Source organism: Archocentrus centrarchus, chromosome 15, assembly GCF_007364275.1.
Source record: "Archocentrus centrarchus isolate MPI-CPG fArcCen1 chromosome 15, fArcCen1, whole genome shotgun sequence".
Classification (NCBI taxonomy): Eukaryota; Metazoa; Chordata; class Actinopteri; order Cichliformes; family Cichlidae; genus Archocentrus; species Archocentrus centrarchus.
The window spans coordinates 19314016-19341330 of record NC_044360.1 but is presented as its reverse complement, the minus strand read 5'-3'; the positions used below and the strand labels follow the sequence as shown (position 1 = coordinate 19341330).

Below are 27315 nucleotides of genomic sequence, written 5' to 3'. Positions count from 1 at the left end.
CATCCTTGTGCAACACACTCCCATCTAAAGGACAGTGACGACAACAGCAGCAGTGATTTTACATGGAAACAATTGCCTAGTGTTGCTCTTGTACTGGTGAGGGTGGCCTTGAGAATATTTTGTAGATCTTATAGCCTTGTAAGGATTTGAATGCATGACAATGAAGAAATATATATGGAATTATTTAGTAAAAAAAAGTGTTAAAGAAACTAGAAAATGTTTTATATTTTAGATTCTTCAACGTAGGCACTTCTTGCTTAGATGACAGCTTTACACATCTTGGCATTTTCTCAGTCATCTTTATGAGGTAATCACCTGGAATGGCTTTCAGTTAACAGCTGTACCTTGTCAAGCATTAATTTCTTTAATTCTTTAATGTGGCGCAGTGGTTAGGTGCTCGCCTTGCAGCCGGAAGGTTACAGGTTCGAGCCCCTGTCCCTGTGCTGCGTTGTGTTGGGCAAGACACTTAAACCACATTGCCTAACGGTAGCGGCGGTCTCTGGCTGCATGACCACAGATGCTCATCTCTGGATGAGTGATCTGGAACCATCATTTCGTTGTGTGCCTTGTGCGCACAATGAGTTGGACATCTTAACGTCTTTGAGACCATCAGATGTGTTGTGGAGATGTAGAGTTGGTATACAGTGAATAGCCCTATTTGAGTAGCGTTCTAATCCATATTATGGCAAGAAATACTCAGCTAAGTAAATGCAGCACCCCACCACTCTATACTGTATCTAAAACCAGATCTCTCTCTCTCTCTTGTGTTGTCTGAGCCTTCATTTTTTGTAGCACCCCACAGGTGGGGTGTTGGGCTCAATGATGCCACAAAGGTTCACTTGTCTACAGAGATCTGATAGCAAACTAACATTAAGCCGTTTCAATGACACACTGTTTTAAGGAACTGACTCACACAACTCCTTAACACCAGAACTGAAAGCTTACTGAACTTGAACTCATAATGTATAAAATCAATCTTTTAAAGCAGATTGTGACACAAATAAACCAACACATGAGATGTACTCTTAAAATGAGTAATACCAGTTGAAATAATGTTACAAAAATCAAAATTAGCTTTCCACCAGTCTGTCCTTAACTCACCCCTCCTATCGGGACTATTGTTGCATGACTTGACAACTTTCATCTCAATAAAAAAGTATAAAAAAAAAAAAGTGCTTATACAACAGGCTTGCATTCACCCATTCACACCCATTCATTCAAGCACTTCCATATTAAAAAAAACTAAGTACTTACTGTCTACCATTCACACGCAATGGAGAGCAACTTGGGGTTCAGTATCTTGCCCAAGGATACTTTAGCATGCAGCCCGGAGCAGCCAGGAATTGAACCACCAACCTTCCAATTAGTAGGTGACCTGCTAAGAGGTCCCACAGGACCTTAGCTCTGTTAAGCTTGACCACCCTTGGGGGTGTATCCCATTTGACAGCCACTTGGTTATGGCATTTCATGTATGCCCTGCCTGCTAGCATCTTGCACCTGCTGTTATGTGCTGGATTGTCTCAGGGGCATCTCTGCACCGCCTGCGCCTGGGGTCTTGGGGTACAAATCACAAAAATGTGCCTGTGTGCCAAGTTTGACTGTTCAACTTCTGATAATGAAAGAGGAGTTTGCAGACAAAGAAACAGACAAACACAGAGAGATTTTTTTTATACTACAGTAACATAAATCAAATGGGACTTATTAGAAAGTTTCAACAGACTCCACTAAACTACAAAACAGCTAATCATGTCAGGTCAATCATATTTTCAGCTATGACCACTGGTCTGTTTCTGAGGTTTCTGCTAGAATAAACAAATATTTCCTCCTGTGTGGTTTCTTTCATATTCGCCTCTTGTTGGTCACAAACTATAGTCCACAGAGACAGGAGATTACTCAGCATTGGAAAGTCTGGTCTCACCAGAAGGCTGGCCACTCCCAGGTTCCCAGAACCAAGTCAGTATATGCCTGTGTGATCCACCAGAGTGTGCTGAGGCTCAGGGTCAACAAGGGCGTCATCAGGGAACCACTGCTGCTCTCAGCGTAAGATGATTTTGTTATTTTTAGATATTTTATCACTGGTTTGTTTACTGATTTGGTTTACCCCATACATTAATTGGACAATGTAGAGAATTGTGCCAATTTCATTCTTAATTCTTAAGGTAATTAAAATGAAGAATAATCAAAATCAAAATCATTGGCCTTTTTTTATTTTCTAAAAACTAATTTATATAGCATTATAATTATTGATTATTGTTGATAATCAAATAGATGGATTCACAGGACCTCACATAGGGAAAACAAATGTGTGTATTTTAGTTGGTGTAGTTTTTTGCATTCTTTTTGGATGTATTAACAGTTGCAAATGTTAATATTATGCTGTAGTATAAATCTGTTATGCTGCACTGTTGCATATTTAGCACTATGAGTCATGGCTTGGCACAGATTTGCTACTGTATGCCTTTGTTTTCAAGGTAAAGTTCATGCACTGTGCTGTGCAGTACAGTGTTCAATACTTTGTCAGGGTTTTGGAGCCTTCACAAGAGCCTCTAAACACTGCTGCTGTTATTAGTTGATGCAGAGCAGGCTGCCTCTGAGTACAAACATGATATAACTTGTTAGCGTGGCTCAAAATGAAATCTGCTTGCTCTACAGATAGCAGATTAAGTTGTACATTTCTGAGGACTTCCAGCTGCCTGTGCAGAGGAAAGCACTGCAGAAGCTTCTCACACCTTGTTCATTGTAGAACATAACCTGCTGTCCCTTTGAGTGATGAAGTGGAGTGATGGAGGAGGAAATCAAACAGGAGTAGTGTAATGCATTGGTGAGCACTCTGGATCCTGGTGTAGATACCATGAAAGAATACAGTATGTGTGACTCAGTACACTAAAAGCTGTATGCTGAGCCCATGCTTGTTCTGCATCCAGAAAACTCCATGTTCTCCGGTTATGCCTCAAGCAACAATCCAAACCCTCAACACTTGGAAAGAGGTTCTGCTCATTACAATTATTTTCCCTTTGGACTGTCGGAGATGGGCTGTCTGCTTCACTATTTCATGCACTCCTTATCTGCGTCTCTTTCCACCCATGGTAATTGAAGGTGGCTGTGGGCCAGTAAAAGTCCGGAGTGAGGGGGGCCGGTTTGAGAGGAAGAAGGACAGAAACAGAGGAGAGCTGCTAGAAAGGGCAGGCTTTCATTCAGCAGTGAAACATGTGCACTTCTCCTGAAATCCACTTTCTGTGAGTCTGGGGCTGTGAACGGTATTGATCACTGGCTCTCAATGAGAGGATTAATGGGAATTCACACAAGTGCTTGGACGCTTACTGGTAACTTTTGACTTCCTTTGCATTTTTACCGTCAGGCAAAAAAAAAAAAAAGGACTTTTTAAACTTAGAGATCCTGTTGTGCAGTCTAGTGCTTTTTTTTTTTCTTTCTTTTTGTGAATAGCGATACAACTGTTATATAACCACATATATAACATTTAAACAGTAGATAGCTAATTTCAAAGTGTTCACTGAAATTCACATGTCGAGTTTCTTCTCTGTGTTTCTGTGTGGTATAATGTGGTAGCACTGCTCAGATTTGACTGCTCAAATATGACTTAGTCAGTTTGGTGTATTACACTTGTTGCTGCAGTTGCATATTGAACACATTAACTAAGTTATCAGTCCCTTGTTTATAGTACTATCATTAAAAGAATGAATGGAATTCATCTTGGGATTTTTCCTGGCCTTTTCTCTTCTCATATAATGCATTTTTTAGGCTCATATTTCTTGAATCTCTGCAAACATACTGGATAATGCACCACAGCACTGCATGCATTGTACTCTTGCAGTTTTTTCAAGATGTGAAAATTGTATGCATGTCAAGAGCAATCATCTCTGTGAAGAAGGAATGAACTTGTCTAAAAGTGGACATGTTTGCTGAAAAGCTATAGGATCCCTATGAGCTAATGTTTTACAAGACATTATTTAACTGTTTGGATTAGTCGAACAGATTTCCACGCAGAACAACTGATGGGGTTTGTCTTTCCCTTGTTGCTTGAAGAATTTGGCAGCAATAAATCCCCCCCGATCTTGGCAACTGCTGCACATGCTGAACAGCAGTTGTTGTTTCTGGAATGGAACAACTTCCTTTAGCCAAATTTGCAGCAGATAACTTTAACTTCAGCAGTTCACGTGGAGTTAAAGTCTGCAGTTGCATTGCATAAACTACAGAAACCAAACAAATAGAAGAATATGGTCAGAAGTCAAAAGTGGTATCATGGTTTCTTTTAAATAAAATAATTCACGTTTGAAGTGAGTTATAATTGTTAAGCACAAACTAGGAAGTCTGATACTGTCATTAGTATCTGTAATGACTCAGTGTGTGTCGCCCACCCTGAACAAGTGAAATGTTATCTGGGGAAATGTGCAAAATCATTTGTTCAGCAGCTTCCTGAACAGCATTCCCAGCTGGTGCTAAAGTGCTACTAAACTAAGCCTCACAAAAATCTTACTAAGGTTAAAAAAAAAAATGTAACAAACAGCAGATTCAGCACAGAACGAGTGTCTTGTGGCAGTTATTTTAGACTTTTTAAGTTTGTTTTACTTAATACTCTGCATACCAGCTTCACTTTTGTGATCACCAAAACCAAAACATGGAGCTAAATAGTGCCTGTGCTGCCCCAATAACTCAAGAGATCACTGAGCCAGCAGGATGATAACCTACAACATGAGTGCACCTGTTAACTCTGCTACACGGAGCATGAAGGATGATAGCACAGCATGTGTAATGTTGGGGTTTTTTGTTGTTTTGTTTTTTTTTTATTCCTCGATGAAGGATGACTCCCTTCATCATAACTACATGTGTCTGGTCACTGTCCACAGCTGGAATTTGACTGTCTGATGGCGTAAATGATTTCCATGTGGCTCGAGCAGAGGTGTAGAAATACTCAGTTTGAGGAAAGTCAGTTGAGGGGAAAGTAATCCTGGCTGGACACTGCCAGTGAGGGGGTTTTCCAGCAAACTCCTCCAGCTCTCTAGTGGGGAAAAAATTCTGAGGAAAACGGCTTGCACAACGATGGCAGCTTAACGCCTCCTTCAGCTGGTGTTACTTCCACATTGAGTTTACACGGTGGAAAAACTCAGTCACCTTAAAGAGTGTGACCCCTTTGTTGGCACAGGAATACAAAGACTTGGGAGGCCAAAGGTCATTGTTCATTGCTCAGTGTTTCGCTGACCTTTACATATCACAATGAGATGCATTTGAAAAGGTGTATGGTCAGATTCTCCCCATCAAATTCCTTCCACAAGGCCTGAGTCTTATAATGCATGCAGCATATCTGGTCCTCATTTGTAACCGCTTCCTTTTAGCATGTCAGCAGTTTCTTTCTTTCACATGTTGGGAACCATTGCAAAAGATGATTTAATAGAAAAGCCAAAGGAGCAACACACCATCAAATGTTTGCGCTCTCTAACTCATTATGCCAAATATAGAAATGAAGCTTTCATTGTATTACCTGGTTTTAGAACAGAAATACACTGAACAAAATACAGACATATTTTTTTCTGACATCAAGTGTTGTTAAAGGACAATCTCTGCCTTGTGTCAAGTGTTGCACTTGCCTTGAATCTGTTGTATTTCAATGTCATTCGATAACAGTCTTGTGCAGGTGTATAGTAGAAGCTGTGAAGTGAAATCATGATGGAGAGCATCAATTAGTCAGCCAATTATTAGCACAAGCGAGGCTAATGTAGTATAGTCATAAAAGTGATGAATCGCCTGAAGAGAGTTCAAAAATGGAAGTAAATCAAAAGTGATTCATCATAAGTGCAAACACTTAAGCATACTTTGGGCATCTTCCCAAACTTTAATTCTCTATGTTCAGACATGCCAAAACTTTAAACATTTTATCAGAGTGTATAATAACCTTACTCTAAGAATGACCCACCTGACAACATAACTGCTGTACTTTTTTAGCAGCATGTGGCAGACACCGGTTAAGATTTCGCCATGTGCTGATAGGAAAGAAGGAAGAGGAGGAGGAAAAGTGTGGGAGTGAAGCTTTTCTGGGCAGGCGTTCTGTATTTGGGCCAAGAGTGGGCAGAGATTGGCAAATGGCAGCAGATTTGAGGAAACAGCTGATAATCCCACAGGAAACACTGAGCACTGGTTTTTAGAGCAGTTGTGGTCAGAGGTCCAATGAATTGTTTATTTGGTGAAGCTGACTGAGCCATGTGAGGATGTGGTTGATGAGGCTTGAAGGGAAAATGCTTAGGTGTACTGTGGGGCTAGATTGGAAAAAAATATTGTGCACCACATGAAGGAAAGATGCAAGGGAGACGTGAGAACATTAGTGGTACTTATTAGTAAATATGGAATTTCTGGAGTCATGCAGTAATTGTGGCAGCATTGGAAGAAGGAAGTGAATATAAGCAAACAAAGCCTAATAGGATTTATACCCGATAGCCCCAGTACGAGTCAGTCATGTCACGTTCTGGATGGCTAGTGAGTAGTGCTGTCAACAGAGCATGATACCTTGTAGTTTTTCCTTTTGCGGTTTAGCAGCTTAATGTGAAAACGTGTCCTGCATTATGTCACAATTACATTACCTTATGTGTGGCTGATGCCAAAAAATACTTTCTGGGCTAGAGTTAGTATTCTGCTGCTGAGGTCTACACCTTTAAAACACCACTACTATCATTCAACTTTGATTTTAAACTGCTCCAGTCAATATTTTATGTTGAACGTGGAATAAATCAAATACCTATCTTTAATGTGAAAGGTGTCACTCTCAATGATTATTTTTCACAGATAGATAGATAGATAGATAGATAGATAGATAGATAGATAGATAGATAGATAGATAGATAGATAGATAGATAGATAGATAGATAGATAGATAGATAGATAGATAGATAGATAGATAGATAGATAGATAGATATGTTCTCTACTTAACTTGGGTCTCAACCTAACAGTAAAGTATACAATATTACTTGTGATATTAAATACATAACATAGATATGAATTGTTAATTTACACAGTTACCATGACTTTGAATTCGTAAATGCTGCACAGTTGCTTCTAATTTGCATGTGTACACAAAGCTTGAATCATTCATCATTTTGAAGAACCTAGTAACATAGCCAACATACTTGTCATAATGTAAGGTACTGCACGCCCTTTATAATTACCTACATGTGGTTTGATTTTTTTTTTTTTTTGGGGGGGGGGGGGGGGGGGGGGGGGGGCAAAATACATAATAAGAATAATAATGGGAAAACAATAGTCTGAATCATTAACTTCTCTCTCAACTTCTCCATTTCTTTTTCCGTACAATTCAAAGCATGTTTTTCCTTTTCCTGTAGGTGTACATTTGGAACTAGTTACTGCTCCATAATGGGTTACAAAGCAACATCCGTGCATTGTGTCTTAAGATGCGTGTGCTTCATGCTTCTCCATATGATTAGTGCAGCTCAAGATGAAGACCTAAGAAGTAAGAATGTTTCTGTCTTCATTTACCACATGTAATCAAATGTAATGCTTGCTGTCTAGCTAGATATGATTTATTAAAACAGCTTTGTACACTGCTAATTGTGTATTCCCTTTCCACTTCAGGTTGTAGGACTGCACCATGTGATTTGGTCTTTATTCTAGATGGCTCATGGAGTGTTGAAGATGTCAATTTTGAAATAGTAAAGCGATGGCTAGTCAACATAACCACAAGCTTCAACGTTGGGCAGAAGTTTACCCAGGTTGGAGTTGTCCAGTACAGCGACACACCCCATTTAGAAATACCTCTGGGGAAGCACTCAACCAACAAAGACCTCATCAAGGCAATGGAGTCCATTGAATATAGGGGGGGTAACACAAGGACAGGGACAGCTATTGAGTTTGCTACAGACAGACTATTTGGCCTCTCTGAGCGTGGCCAAGCAGGCGTTTCTAGAATTGCTGTTGTCCTCACAGATGGGAAGTCTCAAGATGAGGTTCTGAAGGCAGCTGAGGCAGCGAGGAAAAAAGGAGTAATCTTGTTTGCAATTGGTGTTGGGTCAGAGACAGAAATGGATGAGTTGAGGGCCATTGCAAACAAGCCATTTTCAACTTATGTCTTCTCTGTTGAGGACTACAAAGCTATTTCCAGGATCATGCAGATCATAAGACAGAAACTGTGTGAAGGTAAGCCTCTGCTGATTATTGTCTGACGCAACAGGTGATCAAATGTGGTCAAATAATACTCTCATGCCAGCATCAGCATTTTTTTTTCTTAATATAGAGAACTCCATTTGAGCATCCAGCCTCTCACTCTGTCCTTTTTGTTGCATTTCTTTGTCACAGAGACCGTTTGTCCCGCCAGAATTCCTATAGATTCCCGTGATGAAAAGGGCTTTGATATCCTCTTACATTTAAATTTGGCAAAAAAAACAAAGAAGACTCAAGGGGCATTTTATGGCACTAAGGCCTATCAGGTGACATCTCGTGTTGACTTGAGTGAAGCTACACGGTAATTATAGATCCATTTCATTTTTCTGTACCATCTTTATCTGTCAGTGCACACGCTGACCATCTTTTCTTTATTCTGTTTTTCAGGAACCTTTTTCCTGATGGCCTGCCTCCATCCTATGTTTTCGTGGCCACGCTGCGGTACAAAGGATCGGTGGCAGAGGAGGAGTGGGACCTGTGGAGAGTACAGACACGAGATGGCAAACCTCAGATGGCATTAACTTTAAACGGTTTTGACCACACCGTCATGTTCACAACAACCAGCAAGGCACCAAGTGGGATTCAGACTGTTACGTTTTCACAACAGACAGCAAGAGTAAGTAACACTGTGTCATCCAGCCTAATGCAATGTTAAATTTTATAAAGTGTATTTGTAGTTTTAATAGTTTTTACTAATACTTTAAACTATATATGCTCAGTTATCAACATGGACAGAAACAGGAAGCAATATTTATTAAATACAATATATTTTTCAGCTAGAAATGCAAAACACTATCTCCACTATAGTTAAATTATAAGCTGCAGCACAGCCATAAAAATTTCTTTCTCAGAACATCTTGATCTTGAGTCCCATTGTTAGCTCACGTCTCAAAACTGTCTGGAAACAGCTTGCTGTTGTGTGTTTGTAATACAGTGGAAACCTTTAAAATTAAAGTGGGCAAGCATAACTTTCCCAAATAGGTATTGTGAGATTGCATGGTAGCTATTTTGTACTGCAGCTGCCAAATAATACTCATTAAAGTGTGTTGCTGACAAAATGTAATTGTGATGTCAGCCTCGAATGGCTTTGAAGAAGGTAAAACATCAAATGTTGCAGCTAACTGTTGCTTCCTGTTTTTAACAGGACTGTAAACACTGTTTTTTTAAGTGTGCCTATTATGCTCTTCCTTATTTTTTGCTATAAATACTGTTGCAAAGCCTTCACACTGCTTTAAACACAGAAAAAGCCATTTTTTGTTTGTTTTTTTTTTCAATTTCTGAGAAGACCCACCCACCTGCTGTTCAAACCTTCTGTTCGGGAGGGGCAGCCAATCAGAAAAAGCCTGGCTTAATGGGAGTGTGAGCTGAAATAGAGTGAAAAGGCCCATTACAGAGTAAAAATTATTTTGAACTGTGAATCATGCAAAGATAATCTTGTACAGCCCCCACCCCCCCACCCCACCCCCAAAAAAAACAAGCCCAAAACAAAACAAAAACAATCTAGCAATGAGCATAATAGGTTCACCATAGGTTGTTTTAAAGCATATTGAGCATTTTTGTTTTTTCTATGATAAATGAAGCTGTTTGATGAGAAATGGCACCAACTACGTCTGCTGGTCACTGAAGAGGACGTTACTCTTTATGTTGATGACTTGGAAATTGAAACCTTATCACTGGAGCCCCCTGTTGGCATTTTCATCAATGGAAAAACCCAAGTAGGAAAATACGTCAGAAAGGAAACAACAGTGCCAGTAAGTCCATGAGCATTTGTTTAATGACTACCTAAGCAAACTCAGTACTGATATATGTTTTTAACTAGATCACACAATACTACTCAGTTTATTGCTACCTCCTAAGAGACATGTTTAACTCAGTGGGTGATAAATCCTTGGCAAAAATGAACCCTTTTGTCCACATGGTCTTATTAATCATTTTATTTGTCTCAGTTGGCACAATTTGCACCAAAAATGTTGTATTGGTAATAAATCATAATTGTGCTGTCTTGTAACTTGTTCCATTGAAGGATATATGGAGGGCAATTCTCAAACAGTAAAGCAAACATAGCATACTACAAAGATAATAATAATTGCTTTCTCCACTATATGTGTTTTAATTTTTATTTTCAGTATTATGCAACACAAACAATAAGCCATATATAATACCGAAGGCCCACAAGTATGCAAAAAGATATGCAGGTTTGTCGTGTCGCTATTGTACCACAGTGTTATTAATGAAATAAGATTCATCAGAACTACAACAAGACATGTGAAGAATTATGTACCATGAGAAAATCCTTGAAAGAACATCAACATTTATTCATGCATAGATTTAACATTCCTGGGAATATATTGACATTAACCACAGTGAATGTTATTATATGTGTTGATCCATTGTTAAGGGTCATGAATTTTTAAGACCTTTAACAATGTCAGTGTACTTGTGTAAGTATTATTTCTGGATAAACGCACTTGTAACTGGAAACAGATTTTTGTAACTGAGCCTCTAAAAACAGAGAACGATTAAACCAGTCAATTTACACAAACATTATGAAAAAAAAATAGCCAACAGATCCAGAAATTCTTATTATATTTAAACCTATTTAGGTTTAAAGTCAATGTTATCATCAAAGCTATGGGTTGATCTGGGCTTTCATGAGGCTAGAAATGATATAAATTATTGTTATTCTGCTCACATGGTAACTGAAGTGACGCAGTCCATGGGACCTCCTGGAGACATTTCACCACCAATAATAACCAAATAATGGAAGAACAGTGTAACATCACTACAGAACATTTCTGTGCACTGAGGGAGATCTGGCAACATGTAGCAGCTCAGTTGCCAATGAGGGCATTTGTCTTTGCTTTAGCAGTTTTGCAATAGCAGTTTCAATTCATTAGTGGCAAAGCACCGATTAAAAACTAAAATAAGCATCGCGTAATTGCCCCGATGTTACGATCTGTTTGTCCCCAAGTTTTGTTTCTAACAACAACTTCTTCCTTTTACATTTTTTTTTAGTTCGAAATTCAGAAACTTCGCATTTACTGTGACCCTGAGCAGAATAACCGAGAGACAGCGTGTGAAATACCTGGAGTTGTAAGTACATGAGTCTGCTTGGCCCAGCACCTGCTTTTCCACCCAAAAGATAACGTTCCTTCACCTACTTTTCACCTCTTCTAATTACATCTGCTTCTGCTCTCTAATGCACCCCACAATGGCGCAGCCAAACATTTCATCATCGGTAAACTCCACACCTCACACTGCGTGGCGTAAAACGACGCTTTCTTGCTTGTTATTTCATCAGTAGTGTATTGTAGTGTTACGAGTGAAGGTGTAAGCTCAGCATATTAATGTTAAGACACATCTGTTCACGCACAGAATAATTTGCTGGAGGAAGAACCATGGCTCAGCTTCAGACATGTTGCACTATATTTTTTTTTATTGCCTGCTGGCTCGAACTGTGTTTGCGAAGCAGTGGCCTGTTGTTGGCTCGGGATTTGCTATAACCGCAAAGCCAGTGCCAAATAGCTGTTTTTCATGAGAAGCTGCTGGATAAAAATATCAAAAGAGACAAGATGAGAAGCCTAAAATTACAAATGCTTTCCAAGTATCGCTACTTCTCTCCTCTCTCCGTGTGTGCTTCTCAGTGGTTTATTTGGAAGTTCGGTCATCATTTTTCTTTTGAATGGAGGCTCACCGACACCTTCCTGACAGACAGAAACGCCCACATTGTGCATATACAATGTGGGCTATAGTAACTAGCAACGAGCTCATATTCAGCCTATTTTTTAAACACACTGAGATATGATGTTAAAAATAATATTTTAATGCTTTTTAATTTTATTATTATTAAATATAACATGAGCTATTCATAAATAAGCATTTTATTTCACCTTCTGATGTCTGAGGATTTGATGCTTTTCTCTGTTTTCAATCCTTTGAGTCTCATATCTTTCTCTGATGTTTTAGAACTTTCCACATATTTTTAAATGGTTTTAAGAAATTGTGATGCATATTTTCAATTTTAATGAACCAAAAAAATCTAATAATTTCCATACCCACCCAACACAGAACAGTATTTGAAAGAATCAGCCTTTATATCAGAGATTTGCACATTATTTGTAGTATGTGGATGTGATGTGTTGTTATGCTTGTTCATTACAGTGCTCTAATAGTCCTGATTACACCGATCCAACTCCAGAGCCCTGTGTTTGTCCTCCTGGACCCCCTGGACAGCCAGGAATGAAGGTCAGCTTTATTTTTTTCTGTCTCCTTCCTCTCACTCTCTGCCTTTTATCCTGTTTCTTTGTACACATTATCTAACCACGAGATCGCTCAGACACCCTATTGCCCTGTGTTAACCAAAATCATCTGAATCTAGCGATGAGATCTTTCTTTGCCCGTGTGCCAACTCTGCACCAATTTTGATCAAATTTAGCATTTTTGGTTTTGCGCAATTTCGCTCACGCACAGACAAATCGCCTTTGTTCCTGCTTCAGCATACATTCCTGCCTTGTCCAGCTCCTCAGTGTCCCAACAGCCTGATAAATATTTGCTTTAAACTGCAGTGGACTGAAGAGATTAAATATGACAAAAACAACTTAATCTTTAACAGTATTAGTTTATGTTTAAACTCAGGAATGACAAACTGTCTAAAGGCAAAACTCAAACCTTCTCTCTTTTAAAGCTCAGCCTTAGTGAAAGGTCTTGTCTAAATGGTGCTGATAATTAAATGATGAACACACGAGGTTTACCAGTAGGTCAGATCCAACTAGCCTGTGAACAAAGATTGTGCCAGAAATGGCACTGAGTGGGAAGTTTTAGCACTTTAAGCTCTTAAGCACACAGTTCCCCGCTGAAAACTAACAGTATTATAATTGATGGATGCACTAAGTGGCCTTTTTTTCTCCAGTAAGGCTTGGCATATTCTGTAAAAGTTGGTCTTGTAAGGACATGTATGTATTCTATTCCAGTTTTTTCTTAAACCAATACAGACCACTGTCAAAAATAAATACCGGGTGCAGTGGAAAATGACCAGCGTGGGGAATAAAACCTACATGTTTGCTATTATTGATCACAGGGTATCAAAAAGCCCCGGTCATAAAATCCTTTATACAAGCATCTCAGAGAGATATTAGCTTGGCAAGGGACCCTCTTTGTTACTGTTTGTGTTTATAAGGTCACCAGTATGCTTTTATTACGTTTTCTAATAGATCCAAAATGCTGGGAGCATTGCTGGCGTGCAGATGTTCTTTAAGACCCCACATGGTACATCTTACATTAGACAAACAAGCTTGCTCAGCATACTTTATAGATAAATTAAATCAACACTCTGAGAAAGTTTACTGTTACCACAGATGTGTTAAATGGATTACTTTACTGCTTTGAGACTGCATGATACAAACACTCTGTTTTAGCCAGACACTGTGAATAACTTCATTCCACTTTCTTTAGGGAGAACAAGGAAGCAGTGGTATGCCTGGTCAGCCTGGTCCTCCTGGTGCTGATGGTAAGCCTGTGAGTACTACATAGTTCAATATACAAACATAATCGCCAACAGCAGCATCCACAACAGCTTTTGAGAAAACCAGTTGAGTAACTGTGTCCATTAGATCATAATGGTTTCTTCTTGTTCATTCTATGTGGTCAGGACTGCCTCAAAATGTTAAAACACAGTGGTAAATACGCTTATTTACTTAATTTTCCAATGGTTAAATAAGAAACATCTTTGCATATAGCAGCACTGGGAGCATGGTGGTGATGAAAACGATCCAAAAGTGAACCACATGTTCTACAGCATGATCAAAAACTCAGAAAAAACATTTGCCTGCAGCCTAGAATCACGCAGAGAGTATGCGCACAGTGGAGGGGATTCAAATGTTTAAACAAATGTGTATTTCTTGTGTTTTTTTTTTTTTTTTATTTCAAGGGTATCCCTGGCCTTAGAGGAATTCCAGGCCAGCCAGGTCCTCCAGGGATTAAGGTAAATCAATAACCAGTGGATGAAGTCAGCAATAAGCATCAAGTGTAGTAAATTTAAAGCTGGTTTTGTGTTCCTTCTTCGAGGGGTCACGTGGACCAGATGGATACAAGGGAGAGCAAGGGAGGCCCGGTGTTTCGGTAGGAAGGTCAAAAAACACATTTGTGGTGCAGCTTATTTCACAGCACTGCAGCATGACTTTGTGGCCACTAAGACATTTTTTAACACAAGTCTGTTCTTCCAGGGTGAGCGGGGTATTCCTGGATTACCAGGGTTACCTGGACAACCAGGCGAGAAGGTGCTGATGTTATTTGTTCAATTGTTGGCTAATTTCTATTCATTGCTATAGTATCTAGATGCTATTCACTAATATTTATGTAGAATTCAATTCAAGCATGGAAAGTGGGCAAAATGTCTGCATGCATTTACTATCCAACGCTGGAAGGAAAAAAGAAAAAAAACAAACAAACAAATGATAGTTAAAAGTAGAAAAACACATTGAATTGTCAAGCTAAATCTTTTTTTTATGAGATCAAATGTAGGATTGACAGGAAATCCCTGCTAGACACATCAACTTTGAACATTGTTGCATCAATCACGGCAGAAGCCATATGTTTTGAAGATAAAGCCAGATCCATTGGGAGAGTAAAAAGTACAGCATCTATAGTGTGGAATAAGAGAGCAGAGAGAGCAGGAGGGTCATCAGAGACCTTTTAAATGTGTTCATATTTCCTGACTTTTGTACCACCATTTCCTAAGAATGTTAAAAGAGAACCAGGGGTGTATCTTTTTTTCTCCTGGTGTCTTGTTTGTCTCCAGTTGCATCTTCTCCTTACTCCTTAGTCTCTCTATAATGTCAATATCTAAGGTAGAGGTGCTAGGATTTGATTACAACAAGTGCATTTTATATTCAGTCATGGATAGACTGTGTGAGCAGGATGTACCCTGCCTCTCATCCTATAACAGCTGGGATAGGCTCCACCACCCCATGATCTTTAATTGGATAAGTGGTGCAGAAAATGGATGGATGGATGGATGGAATCTCTAAGCCTTAAATGACAATAAAACAAAGTTAAAGAATCGAGACTTGCCCACAATAAATGGTGCATCAGCTGAATAACAGCTTCCACTGTTCAGTAACACAAATAGAAAACATGCACTCTGTTAGAGGATAGGATAAAGCAAACGCAAGCTGAAATGTGTCAGCTGCCACAACGGGTCCAAATAAAAATTGGATAAAACTGAAATTTTAACCAGCAACAAGAAAGTCTGGAAATCTTCCACAGAGGAGTATTAATTGGAGAAATGCACCGTCACAAGTAAAAGCAGGCGAAGCCTAAGTGATCCAGCATTTTGTGCTTATTCAGTAACTGAAACAGCAACAACAGACACTGCACAACAGTCACTTTTATGTTCTTCTGAACTGCATTTTGTGTTTAGCATTGCTTTAAAGTTCAGTGAGTTAATACAGCTGCTGTAAACTGCATTATTTCTGCCATATCATCAGTAAACAATAGGACCACAGGGCCCCCTGCTAGTTGGCTGAAGGGGAGAACAATTAAAGCACTTAATTTTAGTCTAAAAACTCAGCTGGCTGCTGACAGATTTCTGCACCTGGAGTAAATCCTCTTGTACCATCTGTCCTGGTATTATAGGTTTCACTTATGTGTCCAGGATGTATCAAATTAGGTTTTTACAAGTGGCTGGACTGTCTTCTCGTCTTTCTTTGATTAGGTCACTTAGTGGACAGAACCAAACAGAGACTGCACTATTAAGGATCAGGTGGATTTATTTATTTATTTTGTTATGCCATTTCCAGCGCTCTTTTGAAATCCCATAATTAGACCTCTACTTGCATTACATTCTTCTGGCAGACACTTTTGTCCAAAAAGTGACTTACAAAAAGTGCATTTTAACTATAGCGGAGCAAAATGGAAATATCATCCAAATGTGGGAGTGCCTCTTTTTTAAACAACATGCTAAAAGATTTTATGTGTTGTGTGGTTGGTTTGGTTTTGATGTGTGTTCGTCTGTTTGTTTGCAGGACTACTCTGAAAGTTATGCATGAACATTTTACCAGAAGTGGGGCTTGGCCCAAATTATAAGTGATACGTGCTTTAGAGTGGATCTAAAAATGAGTTTAGAGCCAGGAAATTTTGGAAGACTTCTTTACCATTACAAGAAATACAGAAAAACTGAGAGACATCGTATCAATATCACAAACTAATCCAGATCTAGATATCTTTCTGGAGGCGGGGATTTAATTCATGGATGGTGCAGAGGGAATTTTTCAGCCTTGGCAGAGGCATGCAGTCTTGGACCGCTCTTGCTGAGTAAGAGGTAGCAGTCTGAAAAAGCATTTTTTTAGTTTGCGTCACAAGATGGACAGAGGCTTTTCTGTCCTGACTTCACTGAGGGACATTCCACCATTGTGGGGCCAAAACAGTGAAAAGAGCATTGAACTAGATGACTCTGTGCATGAAATCCTCTTAGCAGTGGGAGAAATAAATAAATGTTATATCACAAATTGCAACCATTTGGCAATCAGCTTTAAATAGTCTAAATTAAACTAGGAAACAGATTTTCCCCTCATGTCTGGGTTATGAGGCGTTTCCACTCAGAATCACTATTGTTTTGTGTTGCAAACACAGAACAATATCTGAAAACCCTTTCCTAGCAGAGCGCTACAAAGGGTTTTCTTTAGGTTCGTCCCTTTGCAGAATAAACAGTTTTCTTTGGATGCAAACACATTTAAAATCTACCTTTCCAAGCTGCTCCCATATAGTAAGACCACCCAGGGTGCACTCTTATTTTCCTGGCGTAGGTTGCGGAGAACAGAAACATGAGCTGTCTGCCAAATTAAGTCAGGAGAACATAATTCCAGGTTATATTTGTGTATTTACAGTCTGTGGTAGTTGTTCGTGGCCACAGTCATTCATCACTCTTCAATGAACAATTTGTTGCTAATTATGTGGGCATCCAGCCTGTGATATTGATCTCTGTAGTTCATTAATGCTGTAACTACAATGGTGGCATTCATTTCAGCTGAAATCAGTGAAAACCACAGCTCAGCCTGGAAAGTGAGCACACCTGTTAACAAGAGCTCCTTATTATGAGCCAGTCAGTGCTTTTAACACTGCGTCCAGGAGCTGTCCCTAGTTTCACGCTCTGTGTTGTCACGTAGGGTGGTATACCTTAGAATTTACAAGTAAAACAACACACAATTTATCAAAACTCAAAGCAGTATGAAGACAAAAAAAAAAGAAGTTTCTATGAGTGTGTTTGTTTTTTTAATCACTCTGTCATAGTTCATTTGTTTCCCATTGCAAACGAGATTACAGTAGTATAGCCGAGGAGATTTCTGATGTGTGCTTTGAGACCAGTTGAGTATGAACATGTTACTGGGTCATGTTTATTAAGTGAGCAATAAATGCAGCTCAGACAGAAAGGAAGAAACGTCTACACTTTTCCTACAACATTTTTCATATCTGGCATATTTTTGCAAGAAGAATCGCAACAAAAAATGTCACCCATGAAAGTCCCTGAGTCAGCCAGTAACAAAAGTCATCTTGGCATCGCACTGTACAGTAATTTGTTCCTTCTTGAGTCCATTAGCATAGTTTTGAATGCAGAATTTGGGAAAAACAAGTGATGCAATTCCCTGTTTGTTCCAAAATCACACTTTTTTTCTCCTGAAAATGTGATAATACAGTGACGCATTGTTCCCTTAACTTGGCAATGCATGACAGAGACGTTGCTAATGTCTGGTTTTCGGTCAACGAGTACAATTTTAAAAATGCCAAATGATGCAGTAAAACATGTCACTTCCTGAAGTTTCAGTCCAAATAGTTAATTCACAGTTTATCCAGGAAAAAAAGACCACTGCTGACTAATGTCAAACACTGGCTGCATATTTGTGATAGTGCAGACTTTACTATGAGGTTATGAAGTCCTCCTAATCAAAGCAAAGTCCTCCTAAGCAAAGAGTTGTTTGTTTTAGCAGCAATGTCTATCGCATACATGGATGATATTGTGGAATGGATGTTGATGCACAGCTGTCTGAAGGTTAAAATCTTTTCTTAGGGTGCAGCAGGGTCTACAGGATTAGCAGGGTTACCAGGAAAAGCTGGACCAGTGGTAAGTGTGCAGACAATCCTGAAAGCAGTGCAGATGTTTAACATGAAACATGAAATATGAATGCTTCAACTGGATGATCTGGTCTATTTTCAGGGAGAAAAAGGAAGTATAGGACCTTCTGGGCCACAAGGTCCTCCGGGAGAACCTGTATGTATTTAAAAAAAGGCTGAGAATCAGTCCATGGCACATCATAACTGTGTATATAATATAATTTTCTATGATTTCAGGGTCTACCTGGGAGAGCTGGAAACACTGGATTTCCAGGAAGTCCTGGTCAAAAGGTCTGTTTATTTTTGACAGGGTAGCATGTTACAAATCTCATTCAGGGATTAGGGGAATAATAGAGGCATGAGGTTGGATAAGCACACACACACTCCTAAAAGACTTTGCTGTTCCCGATGTTTTACTGTTGATGTTTGGCAACCATGGAAATTGAATCATGCATAACCAAGTATCCCTCTTATCCTTTTCCAATTCCCAGCTTTTGTAACCATCAAACGTGCAATTCACATTTTAGATAGATGTTGATTGACTGCCTCAAATTGCCTAAAAAGTCTGACACAGTGGTTGGGCTGGCACGCAGGTGCCAAATTAGGGCTCCTAACAATAAATTTTAATGAAATGAAATGTTCGTTTCCTCCAATGTATTAAGGGAGAAGCCGGAGCCAGTGGTATTCCTGGTACTGACGGAAGGGAAGGCCATCCTGTGAGTCATAAACACACACATAAACAGTGTTGATTGTGCAGGTTTGGTATTTTCCAGGTTGTTCGAGATTCTGGAGTCCTAGACATTGAGTGTCATATTGTTCATCAGGTTGAAACTTTTTGGCAAAGCATTTTGAACCAGAAATGCAGAACTTTGTGTGCGTGGTACTTTACATGACCCTTTACAAATGTTCTAACATGAAATAATAGCAGAAACGTAGTAATAGAAGAGTAAAGTAGGTCGGTGCAATAGCCGATTTCATGGATCATGCAGGTTTGCACATATAATGCTTTTTATTGTATGAATACTGCAGTGTGTTAACATAATGTCAGTACAGAGACTACCCCTGACAGGCAGTAAATTAGGGGTATTTCCCCTGTAGTTCATCCCAGGATAACCCTGTTATGTAACAAACAGACGCATGCAGTGAAAGTAACTCATCGGGGGAATGCTGTGGCGCTCTGGCAAATCTGTTTTAGGAAGAAAGTCTTTCAACTGGGCAGCCACCCCACTGATCATGATTATAAGCCATGTCCAAATGTTTGTGATGGGTCTGCAAAAGATGAGTCAGATGCTCCATAAGGCTGTAAGCCATTTTCCCCCCACCAGAACAATAGCGCTAGCAATGTGTCCAAGAAGGCAGGATTAAAACGGTACTTCCTCAAGTTAAAACAAGATGCAGTTCTTCTTTGTAGATCCCAGCAAGGGGATTTCTTCATGTGTTGGTGAAGCCTGTGAGTTTATGGGCAGCTCTCTACGCTCTCACTGCCTTGCCTGTATTCAACTGAGGTTCAATTGAGGTGCATACAGTTTATCCAAGGATCTATGTGATTTAGTTTAAAGTATGTTACAAAATTGTTACTTGCAGGAATTTATCCTCAAAAAAAGAGCCTCAAACTACTTTACTCTGTTTCTCCTGTAAACTAACAGACCACATCCAGGAAGTGTCACATTTTAGTAGGCATCTCTCTGTCCACAGCTACTAGAGAAGGTTGCTTTTATTGAGAAAATGGCAACAATTGATACTGACACAATGATAATTAATAAACTCAAACAATGCCTTTGAAACAGGACTTATAAAAACATAGTATTTTATCAAAAATGCAATTTCTTTCTTTTTTTTTTTTTTACAATGTAAACCTGTAGCAGTGATAGTCATATATCTTCTTTTTTAATAATTCTAAATTTTGATTGAATTAGATCTAAAAACATCAAGACAGAACAAGGTAGTTCAAAGGCACTGACACAGAGTGAGGTATATGAGACAATCTGTCCAATCAGTTACTGGGTAATATTCATTTGCTGAACATCCAGTACACATTATCTGATTCCTATCAAGTTATGTTTTCCTTTTGTCTTTGGATATGAACTCACAGAAGTTGTCCCATTGCTCCTTGACCATCTCATTTTTACAATTAACCCTTTCCAGCATCTTCTCACAGGCACAGGCATCATTTGTTCAGTTCACATTTTCAGTGCCGGAAACTGAGATTCTTTCCAAAACCTAAGAATTAGTCTGGCACAAGTCACTAAACCAACCATCAACACTGCCATTAAAAACTTATTCAGCTGTGGTAGGGCGCCCCTGTCCCCAAGGAGACACAGTCTTGGAGACCTGTTCAAATCACACTTCAACCACTGGCCCACAGTATCCACTCTCCTTTGCATTCCTAAATATAATAATTGCAATGCCACCTTGTCTGTTTCATTGCGCTCAGGGTATGCCCGGATTGCCAGGAAACGCAGGACTGGAAGGACAAAAGGTAGGTGCTCCTAAAGTATGTGCAAAGTAAACCTTACAATGGTTTGGCATCATTTGTTATGATTATATTTGACTGACAAGATTCTCATTAAAGGGCGAAGTTGGTGAGCCAGGACCTAGGGGCTTTAAAGGATCAACTGGACCACCTGTAAGTTAAAAGCTGTTGGTGTTTACATTTGATCTGAGGAGTTACCAACACAGTTTCTCCCTTCTTTTGCAGGGTGAAATGGGATTACCTGGTGAACCTGGTTTACAAGGACATGCTGGACCCAAGGTAATGATTTATGCCTGTTAGAACATCATGTCTGAGCTTCTTCCAACAGCTGTGCTGTAAAGCTAGAATAAACTTAGTAGAAATAATGACTGACTTTGATCGCACAAATAGACATTTAATACGAGATAAACTATGAGGTAAATGTGAGCTTATCCCCCTCCGTAGCCCTCGGGTTGTGAGTGTGCTAGCTGAAAGTGAGACACAGAGAACTCAATAACTTAAGATTAATCCACATTAATCCATGCCTGCATTAGCAACCAGCAAGCTACAGGCAGAGCCATGTCTTTATTGAAGTTGTCTCGAATTACAGTGCAGCACAGCTGCCTCCAAGTACAGCAGGTCAGTAGGGTTTGATGTCATACATCAGTATATTCCCAAGCCCTATCTTGTCTAGCCCATGCTAATTGAATTGATCGTATCAGTTAGGATCATTTTAAATCTTTGATGCTTTCTAAGCTTTTTTGGAAAAACAAGGAAAGCTACTTGGCGAGCAGCATTGCATGTTTTGTTTGGTCACTGTTTTGCTATAATACACTTAGAACAAATAATGATGTCCTGGCCTCACCAGTGGAGCTAAATTAAGCAGCGATCAGGCTCTAGTGCTTTCGTCAGTGGAATTTTAGTGGAAATGTAAGCAGTCTGGCTTGTCTGGTCTGGACGCGCTGTCTCCTAATCATTTTTCATTAGCTGATCTGCTTTTAACAAGCCAATGTGTATTGGTAAATGGCACACGAGTGAAAATGCAGTTTATGGACATGCAGGCACTACTTATGGCTGAACTTCAGACTGCAATTACTTAGGCTTGTTCAACTGGAAAAGAAAGCACCGACTAGACACAATTAAACTTCAAGCTGCACAATCCCAAAACCTCATGAAAGTATGCTCAAACTTTTGCACGCATCACTGAAAATGAATTATGATAAGAAAATGAAGATTTCAGCTACAGTTCAGTTCTTAATAGGATGTGGTTTGGATGTTATTTAATTGTATTCTTTCTGTAACGTAAGATGTGTTTCATTGCTTAATTAAGGGGAATAAGGGTGATAGAGGAAGTCCGGGCATAAAAGGCACACCAGGGCTTGCGGTAAGTTACCATTTAAATCTGAACCAGATGAAGAAGTACTTTTGCAAGTTAACAAATAATGCAGTATATAAATAAATATCACAGTATACACTGATCAAACACAATATTAAAACCACTGACAGGTAAACTGAGTTACTTTATGTAGTAAAAATGCAGGATTCTGCTGGGAAATCTTGTGTCCTAGCAGTCAAACTTTGGCACATACTAAACACCTACACACTCCTGGGGAGCAGCAGGCTTCCCCAGCAAGACAATGCACCCTGCCACACCACAAAAACTTCCCACTGAATATCCACAGTATGAACCCACAAAGGTCACACCCAGTTATACACAAGTCCAACAGCCCTGTGCTAGACACCACAGGACACCCCAACAGCTCCTGTATCAGTGCTCTGAAGAAGGGTCAGACATGTTTTGGTGGCACAAGGCAATACTCGATATTACCTAAGTGGTTACAATGTTGTGGCTGAACGGTGTCTTTCATAAAGTAGTGTGTCTTTTGTTCTTGGTTTTTAACTGTTGGAGTTTAACTGACTGCTTTTAAAGGGGAGTGCAGGAGAACCAGGAAGACCAGGTCAACCAGGGCACTCGGGCATGCCAGGCGTGAAGGGAAGCAAGGTACCACCATTATCATTTTTTTCTTTTTTTCTGCTGGGGTTTTGACAGTGAGCGCTTCTCCCTTTCATACAGTTAAAAATTCTGAATATGCTCTTGTTTCCTGGTCAGGCTTAAGTCTGTTCAGATCCAGATATTTAAGTCCACGAGCTACAAAAATGCCAGTTATAAAATGACTCCACACTCATACCAAGTAGCCTTACATCACAATCTCTGTCCATCTATAGGTTGTTATAGCTAGTTCCTGCAGTTTCATTATCAGGTGTCAGAAGTCTTATTTTGTTATAAACTGACTTTATTGTGTCTACTTCCCTGCTGCAAAACATGCCATAAACTGAAAATCCATACCTTTGTTGTTTTCGCAGGGACAGAGGGGAAATCCAGGCGAAAGGGGCGAGATGGTAAGATTCAAGACAAAATGACACTGCAGTGAGCACTAATAAAGCAGATTAGGCAACGGTTACAAAGTTGCGAACACAACCTCTGTTTTTAATCAGCGTAACATCACCTTTGGGTGTTGGATTAAGATTTGCTTCTGTCCAAAAACAGCTATTACAGTCACACTGTGGAAATCAAAAAAACTATTCCAGGCTTGTGTTGGACTCTGTAACGGTGAACCTTTCTTGACTGAACAGTATTTTGACATAGAATTCAAGATATTTCAACAGTCTACTAAAATGTTCACAAATCGTCACTTATCACATCACGTATCTGGATTTGGAAATGGCTGCACGTCAGCTTCATTTAGTCTTTTGAAAGTGTAACAGGAGCTTTCTCTGATCTATTCTGGGATGTAAACAACAATTGTACTAATTTAAGTAATTCTAATGGGAATTAAATGGCTACATTTAACCACATGAAATCCCAGTAGTACTATAAATATGTCAGTCTTCCTGTTTTGAGTGGAAGTTTTAATCGATAGCACCATCTACAGTATCTTATGCTGCATTGGCCAGAGTCTGAAACCTGATTTTATGTGCTTTTATAATCTAATGCTGATCTAACGATTTCCTCACCAGGGGCTGAAAGGTGAAAATGGAGAGCATGGCCGGCCAGGGGGTGTGGTGAGTTACTTTTGAACAGCTTTGTTTTGTGATCTGGAGAAATATTTAGCCCACAGATGGTGCTACTGAAACATAAAAAATTTCACTGGTTATAACTCTGCTCTCAAATTTCATCTGTGCTTTACTGGCAATATGTTATTGCCTGATATTCTAGTATTTTGACATAATCCTAAACACACAATTTTGTTAGTTTTAAATGCCAATAAGTAGTAAGTAGTGAGAACAATAATAATAAATCTCCATTAGACTGCTTGGTTTCAGAATATGTTTTAACATATTTTTAAATGATTTATTATGGCTTTGATTGACAGGGATCCCCTGGTCCAATGGGATTGAAAGGAGAGGTAATTACTTTAAAGCAATTACTTTATCTCAATCTAACCTGAATAATAATTATTACTAATACTGGGGTGGTATTCTTGCCAGAAAGGGACAACAGGGGATCCGGGGCAGAGAGGTCAAGAAGGTCAAGCTGGACAACCTGGACAGCCGGGTCAGTCAGGCCCACCTGGCCCCCGGGGACTGCGGGGAGACGCTGGCCCCCCTGGTCCACCTGGACCCGAAGGACAATATGTACGTGTGACTTACATTCTACTAACAGCTCATTTGCAATAGATGTTTTTAATCATGTTATGTATAATGGAGTGTTTGGCCATGGCCTCTCACTTTGCATTACAGGTAAGTGCAATGTCAGACAGTCACATTCGACAGATATGCAGAGAGGTTCTTCAGGGTGAGTATCATTTTAAACTATCTGCTGAGCTGTTTCTGCATATTTTGTCCATCTGAAATCATCTTATTATCGACTGTCCTAGCTGAGCTGCCTACATTGATGCTGAGCAATCAGAAGAGTAGCTGTACGAGATGTCAGAGTCAGCCTGGATCTCCTGGTCCACCAGGTCCAATGGGGCCCCAGGGACTCAGAGGTCTTCCTGGACTCAGTGGTTCTAGGGGACTGCCAGGCCACCCTGGTCAGCCAGGGTATCCTGGGATTAATGGGCTCAAAGGTAAACGCAGTATCAAATTAGCAGCATGTCCTAAAACTCGTCTGCAGAATCACTCTAACAAGGACACTTATATTTGCAGGGGAACCAGGTTTCAAAGGTGAGAGGGGGAGCCCTGGTCGGGTCACGATTGGAGACCAAGGGCCTCCTGGACCTCCAGGTAAAGAATATCACACTTTTACTAGTCATTCACTTCAGAAGACCATGTAAAAGTGCTCTTGGAGAAGCAATTTAAGTAGATATCTGATGTTTGGCTTTTGTCCTTGTTCCATTGTGTTTGCTTGTTACTTATTTCTCTACAGGTCCAATGGGTCCCCATGGATATGGTAAACCAGGTCTTCCAGGTAAGCCTGGATCACCTGGTCTAAACGGGCCAGAGGGTAAAAGTGGTAATCCTGGCATCCCTGGTGAGCCTGGGGTGTGTGATCCATCCATGTGCTACGGTAGCATGATGAGGAGGGATTCTTACAGCAAAGGCCCAAACTATTGATGTAAGGCAGCGTGACTGCAGGCACCAGTCTAAAGCTGATGCAGAACAGATATTCTCAGGAAGATCTCACTTTTACAGTTCCTCTCTGTCATGGAAACAAAACGTACCTCTTCTGACACCTTTTATGTGAGCATCACAGTTTCTTTGATGGTATTTTTTGTTATTATTATTCAGATGTTTTTGAACATGCTTTGAGGATTTAATGGTGTTAAGAGGATTAATGATTAGCTCCACTGAATACCTCTTATCCAAGCACCTTGTATGAGGTGTTGAATGTGCCAGCCATATAACACAGAATACTCACTGCATTTAAGCTAACTACGCATAGACACAAACACCATCCGTTAACACACTACAGCTACAGCCACACACTACAGTTTGACAGATGTTAGGGTTTGTGTATAGTTAGGCAATGTAAATGGAGCACCTGTCAAGCTTAAACATCCAACTAATATTTGACTAAACATCAAGAAAACTTACTTTGTTTTTCCAACACAGTCAGACTAAATCTTTTTAATTTTTTAAATTTTTTATTATAAGTAATGAGCACAACTTGTGTTTGAGGTGTTTATCTCTCCTGCTATTGTATGAAGTGTTTGGCATTTAATAAACTCACAGGAAAGATCCTATTTTGATACATGCTCTTATTTAATGTAGATTTTACACTAGTGCACCACCCATGGCATGTACTACATTAACATCACCTAGCTATATGCACATCGAGATATCCTTTAAAATTTCAAGTGTAGTGTGTTGGCCTGTGTGTCCATATCAGATTACACGTACAGGCAGAGGTGGTGTATGTTGCTCTAAATCTAGAGTAAATTACGTACATGCACCCTGCCAGTTCTTGTGAATGCCGCACCTAAATAAAACCACCACTTCCGGTGTGGCACCTAAGCTACAGTGCTGTGAAAAATTATGCGCCACCTTCCTAATTTCTTATTTCTTTTCCATATTCCATGTTTCAGATCCTCATACAAATTTTAAGATTGGACACAGGTAACCCAAGTAAATACAAAATTAATGCAGCATTTCGTGAAAATAACATCACAGCAACAATCAGGGCCAAGTAGGTTCAGATACCCCCCCCCCCCCCCTTTAATAAATTAAATCATTCAAAAACTGCATTTTGCATTTACTCAGGTTATCTTTGTCTAATATTAAAATTTGTTTGATGATCTGAAACATTTTAAGTGTGACAAATATCCAAAATAAATAAATAAATAAATATGGCCTGTGTGTACATTGTCTGTGCAAATTGTTGGTGAATGTTAAGGTTTGGTCAGATCTTAGATGTCCTAAGTAGGCTCACTAAAGTATTTGGCTGCAGTTGGCCGACATATTTGACCCCTGATAACCTTGAAGTTTGTACGTCACTGTGGCTGGTACACTTTGGTATATTGCCCCCTTGTGTTACTTCACTGCATGTTGTGCTATAAACTTTTACTGCACATAGAGCGAGTGTCACATGTTCCACTTGAAAACAAGTTCAGCAAAAAAAAAAATATATATATATATATATGGGCACAAAAATATCTTGGTGATAGGTGAATAATTTAGTGATGAATTATGACAGAAATTGGCATGTTTCAGCAAAAAACTGTGACTTTGATTGTGTCTCGCTGTTTACTCACTCCTGTAAGCTTGTGTTCATAAAGCATTCAGTTTGACTGTTGTGCATGAAAACCTTTTACAGCATATCACCCCAGTTAAATTAATAGCTACCCTCCTATCATAGTACGTTTTCATTCATTGCCATGTCTTATTTGTTCTATATTTAGGATGCAAAATATAAAAGGAAATGTGCCATCTATGAACATGCCAATTTTAGTTTCACATTTTAAACCATTTAGGTTTCCCCAGCTTACCTTTCATTACTGTAGCAGGTATTTTTTTTATTTATAAGAGAGTCACATCTGTGCATTTCAGCAGTGACTTTTCTTTAACATCTTTTGTAATTTTATTATTTTGTGTAAAGGTATGACTTTTGTATGTTTTTTTTCCATGTTTAAAAACT

General features: G+C 39.4%; 1 protein-coding gene across 3 annotated transcripts; it reads left to right on the top strand.

Moving 5' to 3' along the window:
* The first annotated feature begins 1994 nt into the window (after positions 1-1994).
* Positions 1995-27202, top strand: col21a1 (collagen, type XXI, alpha 1). 3 transcript variants are annotated; one of them, XM_030747592.1, is made up of 29 exons: positions 1995-2040; positions 7348-7475; positions 7598-8158; positions 8318-8483; positions 8570-8798; positions 9763-9933; positions 11198-11275; positions 12344-12427; positions 13634-13696; positions 14109-14162; positions 14246-14299; positions 14404-14457; positions 18243-18296; positions 18390-18443; positions 18524-18577; positions 18949-19002; positions 20721-20765; positions 20859-20912; positions 20985-21038; positions 22069-22122; positions 22669-22740; positions 23103-23138; positions 23757-23801; positions 24113-24145; positions 24228-24374; positions 24480-24534; positions 24617-24808; positions 24888-24965; positions 25108-27202. In XM_030747592.1, exons 2-29 carry the CDS (start codon positions 7379-7381, stop codon positions 25293-25295), a joined length of 2880 nt encoding a protein of 959 aa, XP_030603452.1. In that variant the 5' UTR covers positions 1995-2040; positions 7348-7378; the 3' UTR covers positions 25296-27202. The 3 variants fall into 3 exon arrangements, 2 of the variants coding, with proteins under 2 accessions (XP_030603452.1, XP_030603451.1); XM_030747591.1 differs by lacking the exon at positions 1995-2040 and adding an exon at positions 3187-3323; XR_004021088.1 differs by lacking the exons at positions 1995-2040; positions 24888-24965; positions 25108-27202 and adding an exon at positions 3187-3323 and having other exon boundaries at positions 24232-24374; positions 24617-24704.
* The last annotated feature ends 113 nt before the right edge of the window (positions 27203-27315 follow it).